Here is a 26,041-nt window from a genome sequence, read left to right on the forward strand (position 1 = left end):
ATAAATGAATTTTAAAATCAATTATTTATCAAGGTTTCCTCAGTCCAGAAGAGGCTAAGGCTAGATGGAAGTATTTACGAGACAATTATATAAAAGCTCGTAAGAAGGTTCGGGCGTATGTACCTAGCGGATCTAGCGCTAATGCCATTGAAAATAAATCTAAATTTCAATATTATGAGCTTATGGCATTTCTAAACGATTCATTGCAGACACGGCCGTAAGTTCTTACTCTTTAATATTCTTATATATATTATTTCTATTCTATCAGAAATTAAAGAGAGTTTGTCACATGTGTAATCCATTTATTATGATATTCTAGGACAGTGAGTTCGTTGACAGATGCTAATGCTAAAAATGATGAAGTAATTTCACTTGACACCGAAAACGAGCAATATGAGGGTAATATTACAGCTGGGCCTTTAACAACGCTTCAAATTTCGGATAACAATTCTCTACAGACATCCTATGTTTCTTCACGAACATCTACACCTACAAGTATTTCTCCACGGACGTTCGATTCTATCGACATTCTTTCACAAGTCTCCAAACCTACGAAAGATTTTTCATGTATTATACTTATCTAATAAAGATTAAAATAATAAAAATTAGAATATTTTATTTTTAATTAGTTTATCAAATCAATTCGACACTTCTATCCATAATGCTTTCTTGCGTAACAGTGTCCTCTCTGAAGCAGGTACACGAAGATCATATAAGCTATTAGGTTTGCTTCTAACTGCTTCGATTAAGAGTTCGTTTAAATTTTCTTTTTTGCCAACCGTTGAATTGTTTTTAACTGGTAAATATAATTATATTTTTTAATTTATTTAATAGAGTGAAATGAGTGAAAAGATATGTATAGTAATCATACCTATTGTCACGACATAGTTTTCGTCAACATTGATATGGTCTACTCCTTCTATGTAATCTTTAAAGCACTCGTGCTCAGCAAAGTTTGTGGTAAATTTAAAAATCCATTCACAGTATCCACATTTGTGCTGTATTAAAAAAGAAATATGTAAGTGAAGATACATAAGACACAACAGGTTGCTCAAACTCGTCCAGCATGCAAATGAAAAAATAATTATTGGACACACACGCTGGGCCATAAAATATTCATTCAATACTTACAATTAGACATAATTCATTGCTTGCACGATATAACGAAATAATTTTAAGATTTACTTGGTGAATATTATTTTCAGAATTTCTCAGAACAATTTTTATATTCCTTTTTCTGAACATTTTTGAAAGATGCGTCAATTCGTATAAAAATTCGAACTTTCTCAGAAAATTTTAAGATTTTCTATATGAATTGGCACATCTTTCAGAAATGTTCAAAAAAAGAAATCTAAAAAATTGTTATGAGAGATTCTGAAAATAATTTTCACCAGAGATAACCTTAAAATTACTTTGTTATATTGTGCAAGCGATGAATTACATCTAAATTGATAATTTTTATTTATATAAAATTTGTTCTTACCCGAATTTGGTTCATTTTTTTCAGCATACATCGAAACACATTCAGCACGAACGAAAATTATGCTTCTTCTTAAATGTTTAACGGCCTCAGGTGACCAATGTTTTATCTTGCCGGCCATAAGGAGAAAAATATGCGTAAATAAACTGGTTGCCTATGCGACTTTCGGCGGCTTACGCAAAAAATTGAATTTAGCGTATCGGCATTGGGTGCATTCGTTTATGCAGCGACTGCCGCAGAATGTCGCAGATGTCGTTCGTTTACTCCGCCTGCGCAACCGACTGCAGCGCAGTTTGTTGTTCGTTTAAGCAGAGCTGCTGCCTATCTGCGCAGCCATCTCGGAGGTCCTGCTCAGGATGCTCTGCTCGCAGTACTGCGAACATGGACATAGGAATAAAGGGACGGAGTATAAACCTCTACTTTAGGCGAGGGGAGTGAAGCCGCTTCCGGGGAGCGGGGAACACGGTCACGTGGTACTTTGGTGCCGCATTGGTAATTGGTTCTAGCATAAATGCGCGAAATTTGAAAATGAGACATTTAGTTTGTTTACAATTATAAATGTGTGATAGAATATTTTGAGTAAAATAGAGAAACAAGGGGTTTTATTTATAAATCAGCATATTGAAATGTTAATGCATGTTATCGAGATGTCAGAATTAAATGATAAAAAAAGTTAGAATCTATAGATATGAAAAATCTTTATTGTTTTTGTTTTAGTATTTAATTTTGCAATTAATTGCAATGAATTCAGTAAAATAAAACTATTTATAAATAGAAATAACTAGAAGAATATTTATGATTATTAAGATTTTTAAGATTAGAAAATTATTTTTCACTTTTCTGCATTTAACAATGTGATTTAACGGATTTTGCAACAGCATATAACTTGCCCATGGAAGTAAGTATTGGTTACAGTTTTATAATAAAATATTAAAAATTTTATTATAAAATGTTAATGTAAATACCTAAATATTGATAAATAATTCATTCTTTAATAAATTGTACAACTGTCAATATTTATTGCATAAAGGGATTAGGATGGTATTATTAATAACAAAATTATTTTTTATCAATTTTATTACATTTATTGACCTTTAAATAAAATTAGCTTATTAAATACATGTCGCATACTCATTGGCGAATAATAATGTAAAGTTAGAGCAAATGATCTAAGTCGACTATCAAATTGTTTGTTTACAGGTTTTCCTCTATTTTTAAGCAATTGTCTTTCTAATATTTTAGAATTTGACCCACCTATGTCTTGTAATATCTGCAATTCTTCAGTCCCTAACATATTGTTTTTCTTGAGTGAATTAAGAATTGCCTCCAAAGAGATTATTCGTGATTCCTTTCGTCGAACCTTTTGTTGCAAAAGTTTAAACTTTTTTGAAAAAGAGGTTTTTGTGTCTTGCAATTTTTTGTGGAGGTATTCCTTTTCAAGAGTGTTATGGTCTCTCTTTGGTGATGTATTTGTTGACTGATCCGCAACTAAAAAATTTAAAAAATATAATGTATAACAGATTTTAATTTTTTAGAAAATTGTTACACATATTATATTAAATAAGATGAAATATTTCTTACAATGACTGCATCCAGGGATAGGAGATGTGGCTCTATCAATTTTTAAAGTATTACATACAGAACTTGATGCAATAATACCATCATTTGGAACATTCTCAATCACACGTTCTAGCAAGTAAACATAAGATACAAAGCAATATATAAATAAAACTGCATAATCTTGTGCCATACAATAAATCAGACAGTTGGGAAAGTTATTTGATAAAAATAATGCCACTACTAACTTGTAAACAGAAAAAAATTATAATAATAATGGCATTACAAATAACGTATTATTTCTCAATCCTGATAATAATAATACTATTTGATACCTATATACGGTAGTGCATTTGGTCGAAGTCTCTTTGTACCATATAAAAAATTAAAGGCATCTTCTGCAAAATGTGCGGAACAAATTCTTGCTCCAATAGGAACTAATTCCGCATTTAGCTCTAGTATATTCAACCAAAGCAATTTTGCTTTTTCATTCTTTGGAAATCTATTAAAAAATAAATGTGTTACTTTATATTATATCATTTCTCTTATTTTGATAATACAATATAATTTTCATATATGCTAATAAAATATGATTTTTCTTACCGGTGATATGAGACATTATTTATATTTTTTTCTTTTATTTGTCCCAAAACGAGACGACTTCTTGTACGGTTTTTACAATTTTTTACAATGCACTGTGGCATTGTAAAAACAGTATATTTTTTCTTTGAATTATAACTCAATAAAACTGTTCTGACACTTCCATGACACTTCTGACTCTCGATGAAAGATTGCGCTTGCGCGATCACAACCAATCGCCAATGCGGCACCAAAGTACCACGTGACCGTAGTTCCCCGCTCCCCGGAGACGGCTTCACCCCCCGCAGCTATTGCTCTGTCCCTTTATTCCTATGTCCATGACTGCGAACTACTGCGTAAACGAATGTAGTCTCCTCCATTGTTAAGCCAATTGAACTTGGAAACGTTGCCTGAAAATTATTTCAATATGAGTTATGTTATAAAAGTTCAGAACAAAGAAGGTGGAGAACAACTCCTCCAATTAAATCTATTCTAAATCCATCCATTGTTTCTGAAAATTAAAATATTTAAATAAAATTTCTTTAAAGATATTAAAAAAAATTAATATCTTACAATTAATGTGTATAATTAATAAATATAACCTCTAAATAAAAAATATATTTTCAAAATATGAATTGTTTCTATTAATAATGAATTTTTCTAGAATAATATTAATATATCAAACTAACAGCGCACATATCCCGAAGACGTTCAGAGAACATCCTGAGGATGTTCGAATGTCCTCTGGATATCCTCTGAATGTCTTTCGGATATGTGTGCTATTAGGGAAAATATATTTTTTATCCTATTTAAAAATTTTATTATATTTATTCAAATAATAATTCATATTTATTAAAAATTTCTTTACTTACGCACTCCAATTACAATCTGAGCAGTCAATTCACGCAGGTGATCGTTCGGTAAATGATGTCACGTGACTCGCAGATGATAGACGCAGTGGATGCGCAGTGGATGCGCTAATCGCTGCATAAACGAACGCACCCATTACGTTAACTAGGTGAATTTGCGTATGATAACTAAAACGATGTGATTGGTTGATGAGTTTGGCGTAAGTTACGCGTACGCATCTTACGCCGCATGTGAAGGCACCCTTAGGGTGCCGTCACATGGGACGTAACTTGCGTAAGCGTAACCAGCGGATCGCCAATCACCGAGTTATTCCGATAGAGCCCTTTGTCGAGCTCTATCGGAATAACTCGGTGATTGGCGATCCGCTGGTTACGCTTACGCAAGTTACGCCCCATGTGACGGCACCCTTACTCGGGTAAGCTATTTGAACGCAGCCCTACCATGTAAAAGCGCCTTAACGCGTCGACGCGCTGTGTGTAGAAATCCTATCTGGATCATCATCTTTTTTCATTCCTTGTCCTCGTGGACAGCTAAAATGCTACGTCTATATATATTCTTTTGTCTTTAAGAAATTCATGATCTAGTTCTAGTATATTATAGAATTCTGTGATAGCTAAAGAATTTTTCAAGTGTGAGTTAGGAGTGTGTTGTTTATACTATTACATGTTTTTATTTATACTATTCTTTCCAGCAACTATTTTTTTCAAATATTAAAAAAAAAAAGAAATCAAATTCTATAGCTAATATATAATTATCAAATTCTATAAGTAGAGTTCTAAACTAAACATTTATTATTATTAATTATTAATAATATTTATTGTTTTTCAAGATTTATACAGAATATATTTATTATACTTTCAGATATAATATATGAGAAAAAGATATTCTCTATATTATATTTCCATATATCATTTTCTATGATAATATTCATTGATACATTTAGTAAATTTAATTAAAAAATCTTAAATTATTTTATTACTAATTATTGAGGAGCAAACTCGATATCTTCTAACGCACTACTTTATAAATATGGTGAATGAAGTATTTGATGAATCACTCAGAAAAATGCATATAATAAGCTCTGATGATGAAGGATCGATTCGATCATCATTTGGAAATCAGCAAAAACTTACAAACAAAATACAAATGAAAAAACAGTTAGGTCTTTTAGAAGGAGTAGCTATTATATTAGGAATTATATTTGGCTCAGGTATATATTAAAGCTATTTTCTATAAACAAGAATTCAGTTATTCAAATTAATATATTTTGATAATTCATACTTTTATATTTTTATATCAAATATTTATGTTAAGCTACATTTGCAGGTATTTTTATTTCACCAAAGGGAGTGATACAAGAAGTGGGCAGTGTAGGAGTGTCTCTAATCATATGGATATTATGTGGTCTGCTCTCTATGGTTGGTGCCTTGTGTTACGCAGAATTAGGTACCAGTATACCTCGCAGCGGGGGAGATTATGCTTACATTTATGAAGCATTTGGTGCACTGCCTTCATTTCTGTACTTATGGGCTGCTAATTTAATTTTTGTGTGAGTAAATATATAATCAAATTTTATTAGTTGGAAAAAATATTGCAGAAATAAGTATATTTACATGTTATTTACAGACCTACTACAAATGCTATCATGGGATTAACTTTTGCTCAGTATGTTTTACAATCATTTTTTCCTAATTGCGACACTCCAGACTATGGTGTGCGATTAATTGCTGCACTGAGTATATGTAAGACTTTAGTATTGTTAACAATATTTTACCTAGAAGTAAATACATTTGTAAAATGTATTTACTGTATAATGTATATATCATATAAATCGAATGGTTTTTTTTAACACCTTATAGATATGTATCACAAGTATCTCATATGTAAATACATTTGTAAAATGTATTTACATATCATTACAAATGTATTTACACATATGAGATATTTGTGATATATATTTATAAGGTGTTAAAAAAAACCATTCAAAATTAATACGATAGATAATACACACAATACTGAATAAAAAAGTCTCAGTAAACATAGGTCGAAAACTATTGTTTCAAAGATTAAAACAATTTTATATACTATTGTGAGTAATTAGTGGCTTTTACGTGTCGTATATGAAGGTTATCTCGGTGTTTATAAATCTATTTACAGAAGATGTTCCATATGTCCTTCTTCCATTACAATGCACGCTTGGCATTTTCTTTTTAAAGAGTTGCGAATTCTCGAAAATTTCAGATTTATATTGGATTATTTGACAAACACATAACTCTGTCAGAAGAAGATGCCAAGCATGCATTGTAATGGAAGGAGGACACCTGTAAATAGGTTTATAAACACCGAGGTAAACCTTTTTATATATGACATGTAAAAGCCATTAATTAGTCATGATAGTAATATATAAAATTGTTTATATCTCTGAAACGATTAAGTTTTCGATCTACTATTTACTAAAACTTTTTTTACTTAGTATAATACGTACTATCTACCATCCCATACAGCACAAAATATTTTACAAATATTATAAAAATATTTTTTAAAAGATTTAAAATAATTCACGAAAATATTTGTAGAATGTTTCTATGTCCGCTAGATCATGTTCAAAAAATATTTTCAGAAATATTTTTAAAAGGTTGCACACAAATATTCAATAATATTCGTAAAATCTTTTACAAATATTTCGAAAATATTGTCAAAACATTTTAGTATTAAATAATTGGCTGCGTTCACACACACACACACACACACACACACACACACACACACAGAGCAAGGGTTTTTGACAATTACTTTTCTTGATTTCTTTTCTATTAATAACTTATTAAATGTTTATTTTGATAAAATAGAATATAAAATTTTAATATACACTGTGAATACACTCGGGCAACGGAAGAGTCAGGAGTATTTTTATAAATAAATTTACGTACACATCGATATATACGTAAATTTATTTGTTAAAAGGCATTCCTCTGTTACAGAATGTAGCTTAAAATTAGAAATAAATGATATCTTTAATTTTAATAGCTACTTTTTGCCAGCTTTATATAATTTTCATGACTAAAATTAAATACGAGATAGATACGTCACATAGCGGTAAATGAAAGAACTAACGATTATAGTTAAAAAATATTTGCAAAATAATTATTATAAATATTTATTTTTACATATCATAAATATTATATGAAATATTTAATCTATATTTTAATAATATGTCAAATAAAGATTTTTATAAAATATTTATATAATATTTCTAAAAGATTTTTAAAATATTCTAAAAAATGTTACCACAAAAAATTTTTAAATTATTTTAAAATATTCCTAAAATCATTTTAAAATGTTTCTTGCAATATTTTTATAGAAATATTTAGAAATATTTTTTGAAAACATTCGAAATATTTTGTGCTGTATGGGATATCTCTTGAATCTGGAATGGTTTTTTTTAACACCCTGTATATGCAAATATGCATGCATAAGCTAATATCTAATGAACATATTTAGATATATGTGTAATCATATTTTAGTTTATAGGTATATAGAAGAACATTTTGTTCACAATTTAAATTAATTTAAATTGCATTTTATTTTTTTACTAACATTACACAATTTTTTGTTTTGAGATATAAGAATTCGGAAAATAGTAATAAATATTAATTATAAATGTCCATATAAATATTTTTTCCATTTTTTAAAATTACTTTTTTATTAAATATCATACAATTTCACTGCTTTCAAAGGTAAAAATTTGGAAAAAAGCAATAATAATAAATTAATCTTTACACATAAATATTTCTTTCACTTTTTAAAATGAAAGTAAATATTTTTTTTTTAATTAATATTAAATTTACTTATTTTTAAATAAAGTGTTGATAAAGCACTCAAGTTTGTAACAAAACAAAAGTTTAATGTTTAATAATTATTTACTACTTTGTTTTGAAAAAAGTTTGGGAACTTGATCAATTATTTATTCAAAAATAATTATTGAATTTGATAATTATTTGAAGAAAATAATATTTGTCTTTATTTTAGAAGTGAAAGAAATATTTATGTGTAAAGATTAATTTATTATATTATTACTTCCCAAATTTTTACATTTTGAAATAAATAAAATTGTGTTATGTTAATAAAAAAAACAAGAGAGTTGTGATTTAAATAAAAATTAAAGAAATGAGATTAAATCTTATATATCTTATATATTGTGTTCAATACTTGTTCTTGTTACTTTTTAATAGAGCAAGTATATGTTTGCAATTGATGTTTGCAAATGTGTGTTGCAATTGATACTTATATAAGTATTTTATATTGTCAGATTACTAAGAATTTTTTTCTGTGATACATTTTACAGTGTGATATTAGATTACTGAGTTACGTGTGTTACTTCTGATTTCTCAATTTTTATAATTATTTTACAAGCTACAAAGGTTGGGTCTTGATATTTTTTCGCAGTTGAAAAGAAAAAAAGAAAATACAGAGTTTTCATGAAGAAAAATAGTTTTCAAAATAATTTTTGCATTTTACAATTGTTTTTATAGCATCAATTAAAAATCACAATATGTTTTAACTTAGTATTGCAATGTCATTTATGATTTGTGTCATCTTATTTTCTTGGGCTTTATTTTTGTTGCGTTGATTACTGTTTAACAGAAAAATAAATTTTTTAAATTAAAGAATAAGATTAATCATTTCTTATAGCCTTTTTTGATGCTGAATACGATTCCGGTTTCCAAATTTTTTTGTCATGTCACAATTTTAAGAAATTCACAGATAAAGTTACAACAAATGGCTATTTTAGTGTATTTTGTTATATTATAACTATGATATGTGATGGTTTTGTAGAATGCTCAATATGAATTTAAAATTAACAAATTTAAAATGGCCGAATTAATATGAATATCAAAATTGAAAAATGTTTAAATTTTTGCAAAAAGGACCCGACACCAAATATACAGGGTGAGTCTTTTTAATCTTAACAAGCAAATATCTCTGAAATTAAGTAAAATACGAAAAAAATGCAAACAGACGTTATAGGATTTCGAGGGAGAAAAGAAGTTAGAGCTACTGACTTTTTTCTAAACGGCGATTTTTAAAGTCATTTATGTTATTTTAATTGGACCTACCCCAATTTTGTTATATAAATCGATCCTCGCAATATTCACTATAAAAAGTTATAAGGGTAAGACGGCCAAAAAGTGAATATTTACGAGATATTTTATACTTTAACATAATCTTACATATATGTATATATATAAACTATGGAATATCTCGTAAAAAATTCATTGTTTTAAGAAAAAAATATGTAGCTGCTGATTGTAAATTACATATCTTTTTTTAAAAACAACTTTTATATGATTAGTATGAGGTTTTTGAACCTATATAAAATCCTAGATGAAATTGAATCTCGGTAAAATCAGCTGATTTTTTCACATGTTGTAACTTATGACTTGCTGAACAAAAAATGTAATAGGTTCAAAGCTAAATAGTAGATGGTTACTGATTTGCAGCCAGTCAAACACGAAAAATTAGGATTTTGCGAGTTGTTTGACTGGCTTAACTCAGTAACTATCGAATACTTAGCTTTGAGGCTATTACATTTTTTGTTCAAGTCGTAAGCTACAACATATGAAAAAAACAACCAATTCCATCGAAAGTCAAAATCCTATGTATTTGGTGCGGAGTTCTTTAAATATTTATATGCAAAAGTTTATGTATGCAATTTGAACTTTTTAATTTTGACATTAAATTCATATTTAGCAACCTAAAAACTCTAAGTTTAAATAAACACAATTGAAAACTATTTGACAGATCTTAAATGGTCTTCAATGAAGAACCTTTGCAACGACCTCTATTTATATTTAATTAAGAATATCTTATTAAGTATAGTAAGTTTATCAACATAATACATTTCTTTTGAGGTCTGAAAATTGTAACAATATACTTAATTTTCATGTCAATCAAACTCCTAACACGTCACACATACTATAGCTATATATCATATTCAACATAAAAAGAACTATATAAAATGATTATTCTTGGTTTTTTTAACGTTACAATTTACTTTTGATCTAGATCTAGATATTTGAATTGTATGTATATTTACATTATTTAGTTTGTATCTTTACATTATTTTGTTGGTATCTTTCGTTCTTTAACTATCCATACAATAATAATAATAAAGTTTATAACTATGATGATTGTAATACTTGATATGATTTGACACTGACATGTGAGTATATGAAATATTTGTTACTAAGAAGATATTTTGGATCCTTTTTAGTTCTTTGTTTATTTCTTTTAATTTTTATGTTTAACTTCATTAAATCGGACGGATTTTGAATTTTCTTTAGTTTTACATACTTTATTGTCTTCGTGATATTTTCATGTACTTGATTTTCATATAAGAAAATTAAATTATAGCAAATGTATTTGTATGGGTATGGTGGATAACTTTTTAGCAATTTTTTTATTGTCATTTAGTGTTATGTTTTGTAATTATAATAAACTGTAAATACTTATACTTTTCTTTCAGAGTTCTTTCGATTCTTCTAATTATTACTGCTTCCTCATATAGGAAGCTTTATTTTCGTGAAAATTTTTTTTTCATATTTCTATGCCAATGTGTTTAGAATGTTCCAAAACATCGAAAAATCACATTTTTTAAATATATTCGCGTGTGTGTGTTGTGCCCATCCTTTTTTTTAAATTTAAATATCAAGAACTATTTGACTTACAGCGCTCCAATTTGGTATACAAGTAAAGTAGTATAACACTTTTATTTACTGTTATTTTTATAAAATCTTATACAGTATTTTTTAAAGTTTAATGCATTTTTAATTTTTCAAAAAATGCTTGCGGTTGCTCTAACTTCCGTAAATTTTAAGATATTGGGATAATTTTTTTTATATGTATAAAGAGACTATCACTAAAGGATGGATGGTATTGAATTTGACGAAGCTCGGTTAAAGGGTTCATTTTTTATAAAATTTTGAATTTTTTGAGAAATGTCTGTAATTGCTCTAACTTCTGTAAATATTAAAGATATCGGAATAAATTTTTTTACACAGATAGACTATCATTAAGGGATGGTTGGTATTGAGTTTGGCGATGATCGGTGAAAGAATTCATTTTTTATATTATGAATTTTTAAGAAATACGCACTTTTTTATTTTCGCAAATTTTGAGATATTGAGCTAAATTTTGTTTACATAAATAAAGTATCATTAAAGTATATTTGGTATTGAATTTAGCGAGGATCGGTGAAAAGGTTCATTTATTATAAAATTTTGAATTTAAAAAAAAAATTTAAATTTTCGAATTTTGCGAAAGAAACATACGAGAGTGGGTACATACATACACACATATATATACATATACGTGATTAAAAAAATGTTATTTTATGTGAATAAAGAGTATGCAAATTGGAAACTTGCACATTGCTTCCTTACCATCTATTTCACTCATTAAGCTTTCTCTATGAAGAATTCAAAATTAAAACACCACCTTGCTCATAGAGAAAGCTTAATGAGCGAAATAGAATAGTGAGAAAGCAATGTGCAAGTTTCCAATTTGCACACTTTTTTTGTTTTGTTTCATTTATTCTTTCCGTTTCTTTCTTATTGTGATATATTGTTTGGAATGTATGCAATATATTCATGAATATGGATTATTCAGCTATCGATATTCTGTTCCAAAAAATAAATTAGATTGCTGCAATTTAATTTTGTCTTGTTAGATGTAGATGTGCTTTACAAAATGAATCTATATATGTGATATGTGTGATATGTAGAATAATTCTGATTATATACAAGGTGTTTTTTCTTTACACCGATTGATTCTTCTCATTATTTTGTGCCTAACAGTATTGAAATAAAATCATTGGAAATGAATGTACGAGATATTTTATAGTTTATATAAAATTATATCACATTAAAGTACAAAATATCTCGTAAACTATTTACTTTTTGGTCATTTTTCTCTTATAATTTTTTATGGCAAATATTGCAAGAAATTGATTTATATAAAAAAATTATAGTGGTTTCATTTAAAAAAGAGTTGGGCTCCCTCTTTTGTTCCTTAAAAGCCTCGATCATTTTTTTTATTCATCAAATTTTCAAGTACTTTGTCCCATTTGATTTAAAAAAAAAAAAATCTCTAGCAGTGGTGGAGAAAGTAACTTGTAACACTTTATGTGGGCCATCCTGTATATTGTATATACATATATGTATACATATATATATATATATATATATAATATATATAATGTAATAATATAAATATAAAATATAATAATATATGATATTTATAGGTTTGCTTACGTTTATCAATTGTTACGATGTGAAAGAAACTTCTAAAATGCAAAATATATTTATGTTTGCTAAAATCGGGGCACTAACGATTATTATTATAGCTGGGTTAATCTGGCTGTGCATGGGTACGTTTTTTAAATAAATTATTAGTATATTTCAGCACATCTTCTGTTAATTAAAGTTTATACTATAATTAGGACATACGGAAAACTTTAAAAATACTTTTGAAAATACGAATACCAATCCTGGCAAGATTGCTGTGGCCTTTTATTCTGGAATATTTTCATACTCAGGCTGGAATTATTTGAATTTTATGACGGAAGAATTGAAAGATCCTTATGTGTAAGCTATTCATTCTATAAAAGATTAGAGTTTTCTCCAATATTATTAAAAGAAAAATAAAAGCTGTAAAATCTCCTGATTGGGCTCCTTGTTGAGTTAACATAACAATTGAACGATTTCTGATTGTTAGGAATCTTCCACGTGCGATTTATGTATCACTGCCATTAGTGACCTTGATATATGTTATGACAAATGTTGCTTATCTAACGGTTGTAACACCAACTGCTATGATTGCTTCTAATGCCATCGCAGTGGTAAGCAGTATTTTCATCTAGTATGACTATATAGACACAATGTTAGATAGAGCTGAATTATCGGATAATCTGTACAAAATCTAGTATTTACATTAGACATTCGGCAATCAACTTCTTGGATATATGGCATGGACGATACCTGTAATGGTGGCTGTATCCGCATTCGGAGGATTGAGCGTTCATATTATGACATCGTCTAGGATGTGTTTTGTTGGCGCTAGGAATGGCCATTTTCCTTCAATGCTGAGTCATATCAACATGTCCAGACTCACACCTACACCTGCCTTAATATTTCTGGTGTGTGTGTACGACGCTAATTACATTTTTATTTAAATTTACTAAAATTTTAAAATTCTTGCTTAATAACTGTCTTATAATAGTCATATATAACTGTCATATATGACTTACGATGTTAAAAGCAAAAAAGTAAAATATTTTTTTTAATAACTAAATAAAATAGATTTTTTTAATATTATGACTTAATCCTCTTTGCTTTTGCAGTGTATTTTATCTCTTATAATGTTATGTACGAGTGATATATTTGTACTGATTCCATATTGCAGCATAGTAGAGTCATTTTTCATTATGCTCTCTGTTGCTGGAATTTTATGGTTGCGTTATAAAAAACCTGAAATGGAACGACCAATTAAGGTAATTATTTAATATGTATTACATCATAGATATAAAAAATAAAATTGTCTCAATAAAAATTTTCTCTTTTCTCAGGTACCATTATGGATACCTATAATATTCGTAGCAGTGTGCGGTTTTCTGGTTATTGTACCGTGTTACGAAAGACCGTATGAGCTTGGCATGGGCATTCTGATCACCATTTCTGGTATACCGGCGTACTTTTTCGGTGTCGCTTGGAAAAACAAACCAATGTGGTTTCAGAAACTTAACAGTTCGTAATTTCTACAAATATGACTAACAAGGAGAGGTCGCGGTTGACTCTTCACCGATTTTGATCTCCTTTTTTGTGGTGAATCTGTATTGAATTTAAGTTGATCCGCGTTCGAGCTTTTCGTCCAATGCGCCTTGTAAGTAATATTTTTTATACTGGAAATATATTTAGAGAAATTTTCATGTTCGTTATAAGGCCTAAACACATTTTCAATTAGTGCCACTGGCGCAGCGGGAAACCACAAGAATAGTAATTTTGGGATCCCAGGTTCAAAACTTGAGCTGTCATAATTTTTTTGTTTTTTATTATTTTATATGTATATGTTATATGTATTATTTATTACGTAGAAATAAATATTCGGCATATATTTATTGTTTTTTAAATAATAAAAAACAAAAAAAAATTATGACAGCCCAAGTCTTGAACCTGGGATCCCAAAATTATTATTTTTGTGCTCTCCCGCTGCGCCAGCGGCACTGATTAAAAATGTGTCTTTCTTTAGGCCTTATAACGAACATGGAAATTTCTTTAAATTTCCAGTATAAAAAATATTACTTACAAGGCGCATTGGACGAAAAGCTCGAACACGGGGATCAACTTAAATTCAATATAGATTCACCACAAAAAAGGAGATCAAAATCGGTGAAGAGTCAACCGCGACCTCTCCTTGTAAGTTTATGTAATATTTGATATAATTATATCTTTCTTTTTCTCCTCTCTCCTTTTCTCGTTTCTTCTTTTTTTGTTCCTCTGTCCCTCTTTATCTTTCCCTCTCCCTCGCTTCTCCCATTCTCTCGCTCTTCCTCCCACTCTCTCGCTCTCTATCATCTCTTTTCCCTTCCCATCTCTCTCCTCCCTTTCTTTCCCCCTTTCTCGAACTTTTTTTCTTTCCTTTATCTCTTCCTCTTTCTTTCTTCTTCTCTACCCTTCTTTTCTTCTCATTTTTAATAGAAATTTTGATGATTATTTGATCATTTTACCAATTAATCAACGATTAAGTTAATCGCCTTTCTTTCCTTTCTCTCTCCTTTCTTTTCCCTCTTTTTCGTGTTCCCTCCCTTTTCCTCTTTCTTCCTTCCCCCTCTTTCTTCTTTCTCTACCTCTTCCTTCTCGTCACCTTCTCTCCTTCTTCCTTTATTTCTTTTTCTTTCATCTCTCTCTTTCCTCTATATTTTTCCTTCTCTTTATTTCTCACATTTAATAAAAATTTAAAAATTTTTATGATTAGTTGGTTATTTTACAAATAAATCAACGTCTAAGTTAATAATATAAATGGCATTTAGAAATTTACAAATATTGAACTAATTAAAAAAAGGAATATTTAGAATATCAAGTTTTATATACTATTTATGTTGCTGTTATTATATTTAATATATTTATATTATATTTATATATTTATATATTATATTTATATATTAAATTTATATTTAATCTATAAATTTTGTGTGTGTATGTATTTATGTATTTATACATATTTATTTTGTGTTTTAGTTAAAGCTACGCATATTATACAGAAGCTATTTCTATCCGCGAGAGAAGAATACGAAATCGATTAAATAAACAGCAAAATTAGCCAAATTTGGTCGAATGAATTAAGGATCTGCTAAGGTGCCGAGATAATCTGAAGAGCAGAATTCTACGCTTCGCAAATTCCAAAATTGGAGGAAATATAAAGAATCTAAAAGAAGGCAAAAATATATTTATAAAAATTAGAAAAGAGTACAAGCTGTCAAAATATCTTCAATTTATATTTGAAACTTAATTACAAAACTGAGTGAGAATGTAAAAAGATGTCAATAATGATTTGTATTAATATTAAGTGATTTGTGAGAATTTCATTTTACTGTTTCTAATATTACCAAAGGAGTGTCTCTGGAATGTTATATTATTGATATTATTTTTTAAAATATATTAAGCATATCGAATTAATTATACAGCTTAATTAATAATAATTTATTTTAAATACAAAAAAGAAAGTGACTATTTTTTATACTAAATCTGATTCCAACTTCTAAATTACTGCATTGTGTGTGTGTGTGTGTGCATCAGAATTTCGAAAAAATTACGATTAGTAAAATTATAAAAGTTGTTAAACAATCCCCAATAGCCAAACCAGCTAAACCAGATCTTGCCGAGTAATCTGCTACAAAATTTATCGACAGACTGATTACAGATTTGATACCGGTTCTGATATATCATATAAAACCGGCAGAACGGCAACAGAAATACAACAAAGCCAATCAACATAATCAGTCAACAGATTGACGGCAGAAATCGAACAGAATCTGTTGATGTAACTGACGGCAGGCTGGCGACAGAAATCGAGCAGAGTCTGCTGATATAACCTGCCGGCAGATTGGCAGCAGAAATGCGGCAGACTCTGTTGTTTGGTAGCATTTAAATTGTGACGTCACGTCCAGATAACATTTTTAATTTTTTTTTATTTTTAGAAAAAAATTGGTTTATTTAATTGTACAATTCATCTTGTGCATACTTATATAAAACACAATTATAACGAACATATAATAAAATTGGCAGTATATCATATAAATTTTTTATATAAAATAATAAAAATCTTCCTCCCCCCGGCCACGAAAGTAAAAAGATCTACTTTCTCGATAGGATCTCTCTAAATCCAGCAGACCTAAACAGAAGAAAACACAAAATTAAAAATTATAAAACAATGAAAAAAGAAAAGCAATGTCTTTTAGACAATATGTTTTTGATCGTACCCTGTGCGTTACTTTTAAATACATATTGTTACAAAAAGACGAAAAATAATGTAATATATGTAATAACTTTTCTATAATATTAACTATCAAAGAAACTGTAACAGTTATTATCATAGAAAAGTTGCACAAATATTACAATATATAGTACAGCTTTATTGAAAATTGGCATTGAAAAATGCCGATTGCGAAACCAAGGTGATCCCCGTAGGATCAATAAAAATAGGCACTGAAAAGTGCCGATTGTTCTCGACCAGAACTATGCAAGAAAGTGTCAGTCCCAAATTAAGTCCAACTAATCATTATACCGAACGATATGAAAATTTATATGTGACTCGATTCAGATAATTGTTACGTTGAATCAACTGATTTTGAATTCCAAAATCAATCGTATAACAATTACTTTTACCGAATCACATAAATTTGGAAAACAGTTTTGATATAACGATTACTTGAATCTATCTTATGTGCTGAGTTCAGGACCGAATACTTTTTCGTATAGCTTTAGTCCCACTGAGATAGCTTGCATTAAAAAATGCAGATTTTTTTCTTCTCCGTTGTCCTCCGTCGTTCTCCATCTTCCTCTGCCCTCCGTCGTTCTCCATCTTCCTCTGCCCTCCGTCGTTCTTCGGTGTTCTTCGTGGTCCTCTGTCGCCCTCCGTTATCCTTGTGTTCGTTGTTGAACATCAACAACGCGGTTGTTTTTCTGAAAGTGTATCTGCAATTACACAAAATAAATAATTACCATTATTACGTAAATGTACGTATGTATTTTTGCATATCTGCATGCACGTGTGTCTAATAACTATTTTTTTATTGTACATTAATTACCATTATTGATCATTTTCTTCTGCCCCTCGTTCATTAGCCCAAAAATCCCGATTTTGCGGGTTTTGCACACGTGTTCGTGGTCCACGCAGTTTGCTCTTTGCTCGTTCTTTTGCCGCTCGAAGAGCTTCCTTAGCCAAGGCTTGAAATTCTGAACGAGTCGGCTTTGGAAAGTGCATATTATTGCATACGGCCTCTGCAAAAAGAATGTAATATATATATTAAATAATTAATAATACATTATAATAATATGATAACACCATAAATAAGTAACAAAAGAAAAACTATCGTACCGTAAATACCTATAATTATACGCGTGTTGTATAATGCTTTTTGTCCTTCGCGGCCCCACCATGTAAGTGATAGTGTTAAGGAATCCTTTAAGGCTTCCTTGAAGCAAAGATTGATGGCTTCCTTCAAGTTGAAACCACCTATATAATGAAAATAATTCACCTAAACAAAGAAAGTAAGTACAAATTAGATAATGTATGTATAAAATATATATATAAAGTTGAATGAATGAGTGAGAGAACGCGTGCGTGCATGTCAGAGAGACAGACAAGCAGAGAGAAAGGAAGAAAGTAAAAAATATTAGAATAATAATATTTCATCTTTTTAGTAAACAAAAGCAAACATTAATATAATAATTTATTCCTACTCTACAATGTAACTGTTACATACAAAACACGTAACATTGTTGAATGGGAAATTATTATATTAATATTATGTTACTGTTCGCGCTTATATCTTTTAGGTTTTTTCACTTACAACGTCGGTGTAACGATGTTCGTCGACGTTTTCAAAGTCGTCCAGTTCTGCTACGGATGATATTGGGAGGACTTCAAGCTTGCGTGGTATACTTCGACGATCCTTCATGCATTTCAAAACATTTTCCAATAAAATATTCATCCTCCTGTAAATAAAACGCAAAATTAGTAGTGCAAAGGTATGTTACACATTGATTACAAAATATATATCATATATGTTTACTTCAGTTCTGTCTCGACACCATCTACGCGTTTTTGTAGTAAATTAATGGATCTGCAAACATTAATGGAATCAATTATATATTCCTACGGTACATATGTAAGAAATATAATCTTATTTTTTCAACTATAAATAAATGGAAATATAAATAAATATAACGTATATATATATATATATATATATGTATATATAAACATAAAAATATATATTTACCGATTAATTTTCTTATTGCCTCGTAATATTTCATTTTCTGGATAACGTTGCATTGGTTCGTTTGGTAGTTTCGAGGTTGATTGCTCCACATTTGCCTGAAATTGATTGTTATACGCTATATTGCTATTATAAACATCTGTATGTGTATGTCCTTGTGACGGAGTAGATGTTGTAGGTGGATTCGAATAATTATAATTGTGTGTGTGTGTGTGTGTGTGTGTGTGTGTGTGTGTGTGTGTGTGTGTGTGTGTGTGTGTGTGTGTGTGTGTGTGTGTGTGAAGTGGAGGGAAGTGTTGTGTATGTAAGTTGATATGTATGTGGCGATGCGTTTGTGGACATTTCTGTATAATTTTGAGAGTGTGAATAATTTTGAGATTGTGAATAATTTTGAGTTTGTAAATAATTTTGAGATTGTGAATAATTTTCAGATTGTGTTGTGTTTTTTTCCGTATTTGCAGGTTCAGCTAAAGTCCCTCGCAGATCATCAATGTCCTCGTTGATCTCCGTCATTGTTGGTGGATTATCTAATCTTTTTGTTGGACGACTTGCATCTTCGTCCTCTGAAGAAGTCGTCTGGTAGCGAGAAGGCTTGGTCACAACGCGCTTTGGTCTGTCCATCTGAAGCAACAATGTAAGTTTATTAACATATAATAATGCATGCAATACACATATATTTTACAGTTACGATCAATTGACCTTTCTCTGAAATCGATATCTATTGAAATTCAAATCTTTAATTATATTGTCTTTTATATTTTCATTTAAAAATCTTTGAAAATATTTGTGTCATCTCTAACAAAACATTTTAAATGCATTTTACTTGAGACTATAGTATATAAGCTGCAATAATGAATATATAGAATTGGACATAGCTCTGCACATAGTACAGAAAATATTAGAAATTGGAATCAGGCCCTGCGCATAATAGAGAAACTATTAGAAATAGGAATAAATATTTAATATTGGTAATAAATGTCAGAAAAGAATAAATACAAATATAAATTTTAAATCTTTCTCTTATAATATTCTTAATATTTATTCTTATTTTAATAATATTTTCTCTTTGTGCATACTGCCTTAGATATCTTAAGAAATTTTTAATTATTTTTTATATATCTCAATTTCTATTATATTCTCTATCTATTTATCTCTTCTCCACAAGTTGATATTTTATGCTTTGATTTTTAATGGTAAAATTATTGTAATAAATTATTTATAAAGTGATTTATGTTACATAACCTCTTATCTTTATTACAAACTATATATTCTGAATGAGTTTGCGAGGTAGAAAGTTCTTCAAATTCTATATTAATAACTTGTCTTGATAATATGTTGTTAGAAATAATATTTTCTTGGAAGAATTCTTTGTCTACCCACTGCTATGAATATTCACTGCTATACTGCTTCTGCGATGGTTCAACTCAGAATAACGATGGCTGCGGCTCGTGCAAATTGCTGATAAAGATACGACCAATCGCAGGCTTTGATTGTAATTCAGCCTATCAAAGAGCTCTATTTTCGCGCTAAAAACGACTTGGCGTGTTGCGCGTCCCGAAACTGGCAACAGTGGTCTACACTGATCGCAGCGACCGTTATTCTGAGTTGAACCATCGCAGAAGCAAGTATAGTATAGCAGTGAATATTTAGCAGTAGTGGTTAAACGAAGAATTTTAAACAAAAATAAGGAGACGCAGTTTCATCGTTTGCAACAGTACATCATCAAAGAAAGTAAATATGGAATTTAATAATTTGAAAATTTCTATTTCGCGAAAATCGTTCTTTAATTTGAGTAGAAAACAACGAGGTAAAATTATGAAAGAGGTTAGAAAGAATTTCTCTTCTCAAAATTGTAAAAAATGTAGCACCGGTTAGAAAACCGATTAATAACCATGATGTTCAAATTCCTGGTCCGTCAGTTTCTTCTTCTATGGCTAATATAAGCGATATTGGCGATTATAGGCATGATGATCTGTTTTTTTCTTCTTCTTCATCTTCATCTTCTTCGTTCGATGATTATTCATTATCTGAAACTGAACCATCCTTTCGCGAACGTTTGACTTCTTGTTTTATAGATATTAATTTAACACATGTACAAGGCAATAGTATTTTAAATCTTCGTACACATTCTTGTTTTAATCAACTACCCAAAGACGTTAGAACACTTCTAAATACACCACGTACACGTGTTATTATGTTTGACGTGGAACCAGGAAAATATGTCCATTTTGATCTTGAAGTAGGGATAATTCAAAGTCTATCTAATAATACTTCCATTATCGTTAATCAATTGGAATTAGACTTCAATATAGATGGATGCAGTTTAGATAAGTCAGGTAGCACTCAGCTTTGGCCTATTCAATGTAAAATTATAAATGTGCAACATACGAGGCCAATAATATTAGGAGTTTATAAAGGTGCACATAAACCATTTGATCCTCATATTTTTCTCCAAAAATTTATTTCCGATATCCAGAGAATCATGTCTGCAGGAGGTATTAATTTTCACGGTAATAAAGTGCCGATACGATTGAGATGCTTTGTAGCTGATGCACCAGCTCGAGCTTTCATATTAAATCATCGTGGTCATGTATCTTGTCATCCCTGTTCCAAATGCAAAGTTTCGGGTATACGTTGCGAAGGTCGTTATGTCTTCAACGGTATAAATCATTATCTTAGGACTGACGAAGATTACAATAGATGCTTGGACGAAGATCACCATAAAGGCAATAGCCCATTGTCATTATTATCAATAGGTATTATTTCGCAAGTTCCCTTTGAGTACATGCATCTTGTATGCTTGGGCGTAACAAAAAAACTTTTACATGCGTGGGTATGTGGAAAATACTCACGTCTTTCAAAATTATCTGGAAGATCAATCTCTGTTTTATGTAGGAGACTAAATGTTCTCAAAAAATATTATCCGTCGGAGTTCGCGAGACGTCCTAGATCTCTCGATATGGTTTCTAAATTTAAAGCAATAGAATTTCGCCAATTCTTGCTGTACACCGGCCCAATTGTAATGTTTGGTATACTGGACGAACAGTTATATAAACATTTTTTATTTTTACATGTAGCAATAAGAATATTAATATCAAATACATTGTCAAGGCGATATTTAAGTTTTGCAGAACTTGCATTGCAAAAATTTGTTCTTCGAAGTCCGAATTTATATGGTCCAACTTTTAATTCTTATAATGTACATGGTCTTCTTCATCTTACCGACGATGTGAGACGTTTCGGTACTTTAGATTCATTTTCTGCCTTTCCTTATGAAAGCAACATGTAAAATTTTAGAAAACATTGTCGGAAGCCAGGTTTACCTCTTCAGCAAATTTTCAATAGAATGGCAGAGATAGATATTCACGGAACAGGCAATCATCATAATGTAGATTCATCTATTCACGTAATCCCATTGCGTAATGGTGATAATTGTCACGAATATCGTAAAATTCAATTAAATGCAATATCGTTAAGTATCGAAACACGTGATAACTGTTGCATTTTAAATGACGGATCTATTTGTATCATTTTCAATATTGTCATGAACAATAACTCCTATTGTTTAGCAGTCAAAAGATTTGTACAGGTTGAGGATTTTTATGATATTGGCATGTTATCTTCAGTTCTTCAAATATATAAATGTTCCACATTGAGTAATGAAATTTTTCAAGTTCATGTGGACGAAGTTCTTGCAAAGTGTTATAGGATGCCTTTTTGGAATTCAATGTCGATGGAAGATAGCAATAGTGATAAAGAAGATGATCCAGAAATTTCTGGATATGTTGTCGCTGCTCTCATACATAATGAGAAGCAATGAAGCAATAAGAAGTATTTTCCAATATTTTTATATTTTGACACAAATTGTATGTGATTTTAATACGTCTCTTCTTTTAAGATTATAAACATTTACTTATTTTTATTAACACAATTTATATTTTTACTTTTTTTATCAAGTTTTAACTGTTTAAGATATACCTGTATATTTATAAGAGCAGATTGCCAACTTCAAGGTTGGTAAAGGCGATGCCAATTTGTGCAGAAGAATGACGGCCGTTAATACATCTTGTACGAAAACAAAGGATGAAGTGATGTCACAACACTTGAATAACGATAATGAGCAAGAAAGCAATAATATTCCATTATTGGAATTAGATACAATAAATATAAGTCCTATTAAGTTTAATTCCGATGAATCTTTGCACAATATCGAAAAAAATAATCCGCCAAAAAGTCCATCAATAATCTGTCCACTATATCGAAGGAAGAGACTGAAACAATGTCGACTTGCATTTTATCCAATCAAGAATAATGAAAAGAAAGGTATGTAATGAATGGTACTGTTTTCAAGTATAGACAAACATAAGGCAGCTAATATATTGCGTAGTGTAGAATAGATTTTTATTCAAGATGTTTCTACAGCAAATGCTACTGCAAATACAACTGTTACTGAAAATAATGCTTCAACTAGTGAATAACACTAGTGAAATTTCCAAAGATGTGATAGAAGTCAGTCCTACGCAAAGTGTGTCTAATGAAAACATTTACAGACAGTCAAAAAGAAAGGACATTTCAAATAAGCAGCTTAACATGCGATGTAAAGCTGACAGAGCAAAGTTAAACGGCTGGGATTGCTGGGAATGCAGAGAAGTAATACAATATTAACAGTATAGTTATATAAGATATGATTAAATAAAAAAACATAAATAAATAAATATAAATAAAAAAATAAATATAAATAAATAAATATTAATATTTTCCCATATAAGAATAATTCATACGTGATTTTTAGTATTATAATAATTTGTCTTTGTCAAGAGAAGAATTACAAAAACGGAAGAATCAATGTTCGCGACATCGACACAAATATGAGCGACCAAAGACACCAGAAGGTTTATAATATTTTATTGTATTATCATTTTTTAAGTTATGTATAATAAATATAATATAAATAAATATAAAGCCGAAACGTATATATTTAATGAAGTATTGTAAATCTCATGATTAACATAATATCTATAATTATTTGTTAATTTTTATTTTTATCTCCATCCAAATAATTGCTCGTTTAGTTGGCCTATAAATTCGAATTTTGCGTAAATATAATATTTTTATAAAGGTTTTTGGGATCCGGAGTTTCCCGAGACATCATGTACTTATTAACAAAAAATAAAAGCTGAAATGTTTTGTCGTTCGAATTGGATTCTCAAGGCTTCATTGCGACTCGAGAGATATATTATCATAATATGAGGTTGTTTTCACTGGGTAATTAGAGATTATTTATAACGAAAATTTTTAATTCCGTAGAAAAAATCCTTTGAACATGACACATTTACAGCAAGAAATGCAAAACATACTGAACTGAGTGCTTTATTAGACAAGGATTCTGAATCTGCAAATGAGTCTTTGTCAAGTACCTCTTCCGAGGAATATAATGAACTTATTATCTCGCAAATGCAAAAGGTATTAATATTTAATAATTGCATTATTATTCCAATTTCTAATATTTTCTGTACTATGTGCAGAGCTATGTCCAATTCTATATATTCATTATTGCAGCTTATATACTATAGTCTCAAGTAAAATGCATTTAAAATGTTTTGTTAGAGATGACACAAATATTTTCAAAGATTTTTAAATGAAAATATAAAAGACAATATAATTAAAGATTTGAATTTCAATAGATATCGATTTCAGAGAAAGGTCAATTGATCGTAACTGTAAAATATATGTGTATATATGTGTAAAATATATGTGTATTGTACAACATCTACTCCGTCACAAGGACATACACATACAGATGTTTATAATAGCAATATATATATATATATATATATAGCAATATATTATAGCGTATAACAATCAGTTTCAGGCAAATGTGGAGCAATCAACCTCGAACCTACCAAACGAACCAATGCAACGTTATCCAGAAAATGAAATATTACGAGGCAATAAGAAAATTAATCGGTAAATATATATTTTTATGTTTATATATACATATATATATATATATACGTTATATTTATTTATATTTCCATTTATTTATAGTTGAAAAAATAAGATTATATTTCTTACATATGTACCGTAGGAATATATAATTGATTCCATTAATGTTTGCAGATCCATTAATTTACTACAAAAACGCGTAGATGGTGTCGAGGCAGAACTGAAGTAAACATATATGATATATATTTTGTAATCAATGTGTAACATACCTTTGCACTACTAATTTTGCGTTTTATTTACAGGAGGATGAATATTTTATTGGAAAATGTTTTGAAATGCATGAAGGATCGTCGAAGTATACCACGCAAGCTTGAAGTCCTCCCAATATCATCCGTAGCAGAACTGGACGACTTTGAAAACGTCGACGAACATCGTTACACCGACGTTGTAAGTGAAAAAACCTAAAAGATATAAGCGCGAACAGTAACATAATATTAATATAATAATTTCCCATTCAACAATGTTACGTGTTTTGTATGTAACAGTTACATTGTAGAGTAGGAATAAATTATTATATTAATGTTTGCTTTTGTTTACTAAAAAGATGAAATATTATTCTAATATTTTTTACTTTCTTCCTTTCTCTCTGCTTGTCTGTCTCTCTGACATGCACGCACGCGTTCTCTCACTCATTCATTCAACTTTATATATATATTTTATACATACATTATCTAATTTGTACTTACTTTCTTTGTTTAGGTGAATTATTTTCATTATATAGGTGGTTTCAACTTGAAGGAAGCCATCAATCTTTGCTTCAAGGAAGCCTTAAAGGATTCCTTAACACTATCACTTACATGGTGGGGCCGCGAAGGACAAAAAGCATTATACAACACGCGTATAATTATAGGTATTTACGGTACGATAGTTTTTCTTTTGTTACTTATTTATGGTGTTATCATATTATTATAATGTATTATTAATTATTTAATATATATATTACATTCTTTTTGCAGAGGCCGTATGCAATAATATGCATTTTCCAAAGCCGA

The 26,041-nt window shown here is 29.5% G+C and overlaps 6 protein-coding genes and 1 pseudogene across 10 annotated transcripts; 4 read left to right on the top strand and 3 right to left on the bottom strand.

Annotated features, from left to right (window-relative positions):
* Positions 1-210: 210 nt before the first annotated feature.
* LOC145948188 (uncharacterized) lies at positions 211-1,623 on the bottom strand. 2 transcript variants are annotated; one of them, XM_083057927.1, is made up of 3 exons: positions 1,484-1,623; positions 872-998; positions 211-549 (listed from the first exon to the last, which is right to left on the bottom strand). In XM_083057927.1, exons 1-3 carry the CDS (start codon positions 1,508-1,510, stop codon positions 464-466), a joined length of 240 nt encoding a protein of 79 aa, XP_082914053.1. In that variant the 5' UTR covers positions 1,511-1,623; the 3' UTR covers positions 211-463. The 2 variants fall into 2 exon arrangements, with proteins under 2 accessions (XP_082914053.1, XP_082914052.1); XM_083057926.1 differs by having other exon boundaries at positions 211-796.
* Positions 1,624-2,534: 911 nt separating this feature from the next.
* Positions 2,535-4,568, bottom strand: LOC145948187 (THAP domain-containing protein 2-like). 2 transcript variants are annotated; one of them, XM_083057924.1, is made up of 5 exons: positions 4,489-4,555; positions 3,641-4,026; positions 3,373-3,539; positions 3,062-3,169; positions 2,535-2,968 (listed from the first exon to the last, which is right to left on the bottom strand). In XM_083057924.1, the coding sequence occupies exons 2-5, from the start codon at positions 3,739-3,741 to the stop codon at positions 2,565-2,567; spliced, it is 780 nt and encodes a 259-aa protein (XP_082914050.1). In that variant the 5' UTR covers positions 3,742-4,026; positions 4,489-4,555; the 3' UTR covers positions 2,535-2,564. The 2 variants fall into 2 exon arrangements, with proteins under 2 accessions (XP_082914050.1, XP_082914051.1); XM_083057925.1 differs by lacking the exon at positions 3,062-3,169 and having other exon boundaries at positions 4,489-4,568.
* Positions 4,569-4,964: 396 nt separating this feature from the next.
* On the top strand, positions 4,965-16,777 carry Gb (solute carrier family 7 member genderblind). 2 transcript variants are annotated; one of them, XM_083057922.1, is made up of 11 exons: positions 4,965-5,117; positions 5,348-5,696; positions 5,813-6,035; positions 6,113-6,228; positions 12,891-12,914; positions 12,987-13,131; positions 13,262-13,385; positions 13,482-13,682; positions 13,887-14,036; positions 14,112-14,289; positions 15,781-16,777. In XM_083057922.1, the coding sequence occupies exons 2-11, from the start codon at positions 5,516-5,518 to the stop codon at positions 15,843-15,845; spliced, it is 1,407 nt and encodes a 468-aa protein (XP_082914048.1). In that variant the 5' UTR covers positions 4,965-5,117; positions 5,348-5,515; the 3' UTR covers positions 15,846-16,777. The 2 variants fall into 2 exon arrangements, with proteins under 2 accessions (XP_082914048.1, XP_082914047.1); XM_083057921.1 differs by having other exon boundaries at positions 4,967-5,117; positions 12,789-12,914.
* An 837-nt stretch (positions 16,778-17,614) lies between these two features.
* Positions 17,615-19,238, bottom strand: LOC145948185 (uncharacterized). The gene is made up of 6 exons (XM_083057923.1): positions 19,047-19,238; positions 18,837-18,887; positions 18,615-18,759; positions 18,140-18,299; positions 17,850-18,042; positions 17,615-17,736 (listed from the first exon to the last, which is right to left on the bottom strand). The coding sequence occupies exons 1-5, from the start codon at positions 19,097-19,099 to the stop codon at positions 17,852-17,854; spliced, it is 600 nt and encodes a 199-aa protein (XP_082914049.1). The 5' UTR covers positions 19,100-19,238; the 3' UTR covers positions 17,615-17,736; positions 17,850-17,851.
* Positions 19,239-19,444: 206 nt separating this feature from the next.
* LOC145948183 (uncharacterized) lies at positions 19,445-25,961 on the top strand. The gene is made up of 5 exons (XM_083057919.1): positions 19,445-19,677; positions 24,910-25,010; positions 25,164-25,214; positions 25,292-25,436; positions 25,749-25,961. The coding sequence occupies exons 2-5, from the start codon at positions 24,958-24,960 to the stop codon at positions 25,959-25,961; spliced, it is 462 nt and encodes a 153-aa protein (XP_082914045.1). The 5' UTR covers positions 19,445-19,677; positions 24,910-24,957.
* LOC145948190 (uncharacterized) lies at positions 20,325-23,091 on the top strand (annotated as a pseudogene).
* LOC145948191 (uncharacterized) lies at positions 23,227-24,519 on the top strand. Of its 2 annotated transcripts, none has more exons than XM_083057929.1 (4): positions 23,227-23,366; positions 23,466-23,693; positions 23,836-23,935; positions 24,163-24,519. In XM_083057929.1, exons 1-4 carry the CDS (start codon positions 23,355-23,357, stop codon positions 24,204-24,206), a joined length of 384 nt encoding a protein of 127 aa, XP_082914055.1. In that variant the 5' UTR covers positions 23,227-23,354; the 3' UTR covers positions 24,207-24,519. The 2 variants fall into 2 exon arrangements, with proteins under 2 accessions (XP_082914055.1, XP_082914054.1); XM_083057928.1 differs by having other exon boundaries at positions 23,271-23,366; positions 23,436-23,693.
* Positions 25,962-26,041: the final 80 nt, after the last annotated feature.

Source organism: Prenolepis imparis, unplaced genomic scaffold (genome assembly GCF_030444845.1).
Source record: "Prenolepis imparis isolate NDT839.2.m4 unplaced genomic scaffold, iyPreImpa1.0 SCAF_273, whole genome shotgun sequence".
Classification (NCBI taxonomy): Eukaryota; Metazoa; Arthropoda; class Insecta; order Hymenoptera; family Formicidae; genus Prenolepis; species Prenolepis imparis.

Excerpts from the sequence above, each read along its gene's own strand:
- LOC145948188 (XM_083057926.1), bottom strand. The coding sequence starts at position 1,510 with ATGCTGAAAAAAATGAACCAAATTCGG. Across the intron at positions 999-1,483 it reads AAAAAATGAACCAAATTCGG|CACAAATGTGGATACTGTGA; the intron begins GTAAGAACAAAT and ends TTTTTAATACAG. Across the intron at positions 797-871 it reads AAACTATGTCGTGACAATAG|TTAAAAACAATTCAACGGTT; the intron begins GTATGATTACTA and ends TATATTTACCAG.
- LOC145948191 (XM_083057928.1), top strand. Across the intron at positions 23,694-23,835 it reads ATTGCTGGGAATGCAGAGAA|TATTATAATAATTTGTCTTT; the intron begins GTAATACAATAT and ends CGTGATTTTTAG. Across the intron at positions 23,936-24,162 it reads GCGACCAAAGACACCAGAAG|GTTTTTGGGATCCGGAGTTT; the intron begins GTTTATAATATT and ends ATTTTTATAAAG.
- Gb (XM_083057921.1), top strand. The coding sequence starts at position 5,516 with ATGGTGAATGAAGTATTTGATGAATCACTCAGAAAAATGCATATAATA. Across the intron at positions 6,036-6,112 it reads GCTGCTAATTTAATTTTTGT|ACCTACTACAAATGCTATCA; the intron begins GTGAGTAAATAT and ends TGTTATTTACAG. Across the intron at positions 14,290-15,780 it reads GTGGTTTCAGAAACTTAACA|TTAAAGCTACGCATATTATA; the intron begins GTTCGTAATTTC and ends TTTGTGTTTTAG.
- LOC145948183 (XM_083057919.1), top strand. The coding sequence starts at position 24,958 with ATGCAACGTTATCCAGAAAATGAAATATTACGAGGCAATAAGAAAATT. Across the intron at positions 25,011-25,163 it reads GGCAATAAGAAAATTAATCG|ATCCATTAATTTACTACAAA; the intron begins GTAAATATATAT and ends TAATGTTTGCAG. Across the intron at positions 25,437-25,748 it reads AACATCGTTACACCGACGTT|GTGAATTATTTTCATTATAT; the intron begins GTAAGTGAAAAA and ends TTCTTTGTTTAG.
- LOC145948187 (XM_083057924.1), bottom strand. The coding sequence starts at position 3,741 with ATGCCACAGTGCATTGTAAAAAATTGTAAAAACCGTACAAGAAGTCGT. Across the intron at positions 3,540-3,640 it reads AATAATGTCTCATATCACCG|ATTTCCAAAGAATGAAAAAG; the intron begins GTAAGAAAAATC and ends ATTTTTTAATAG. Across the intron at positions 3,170-3,372 it reads AAATGCACTACCGTATATAG|AACGTGTGATTGAGAATGTT; the intron begins GTATCAAATAGT and ends TTTACTTGCTAG.
- LOC145948185 (XM_083057923.1), bottom strand. The coding sequence starts at position 19,099 with ATGCAACGTTATCCAGAAAATGAAATATTACGAGGCAATAAGAAAATT. Across the intron at positions 18,760-18,836 it reads GGTGTCGAGACAGAACTGAA|GAGGATGAATATTTTATTGG; the intron begins GTAAACATATAT and ends TTTTATTTACAG. Across the intron at positions 18,043-18,139 it reads TATAATTATAGGTATTTACG|AGGCCGTATGCAATAATATG; the intron begins GTACGATAGTTT and ends TTCTTTTTGCAG.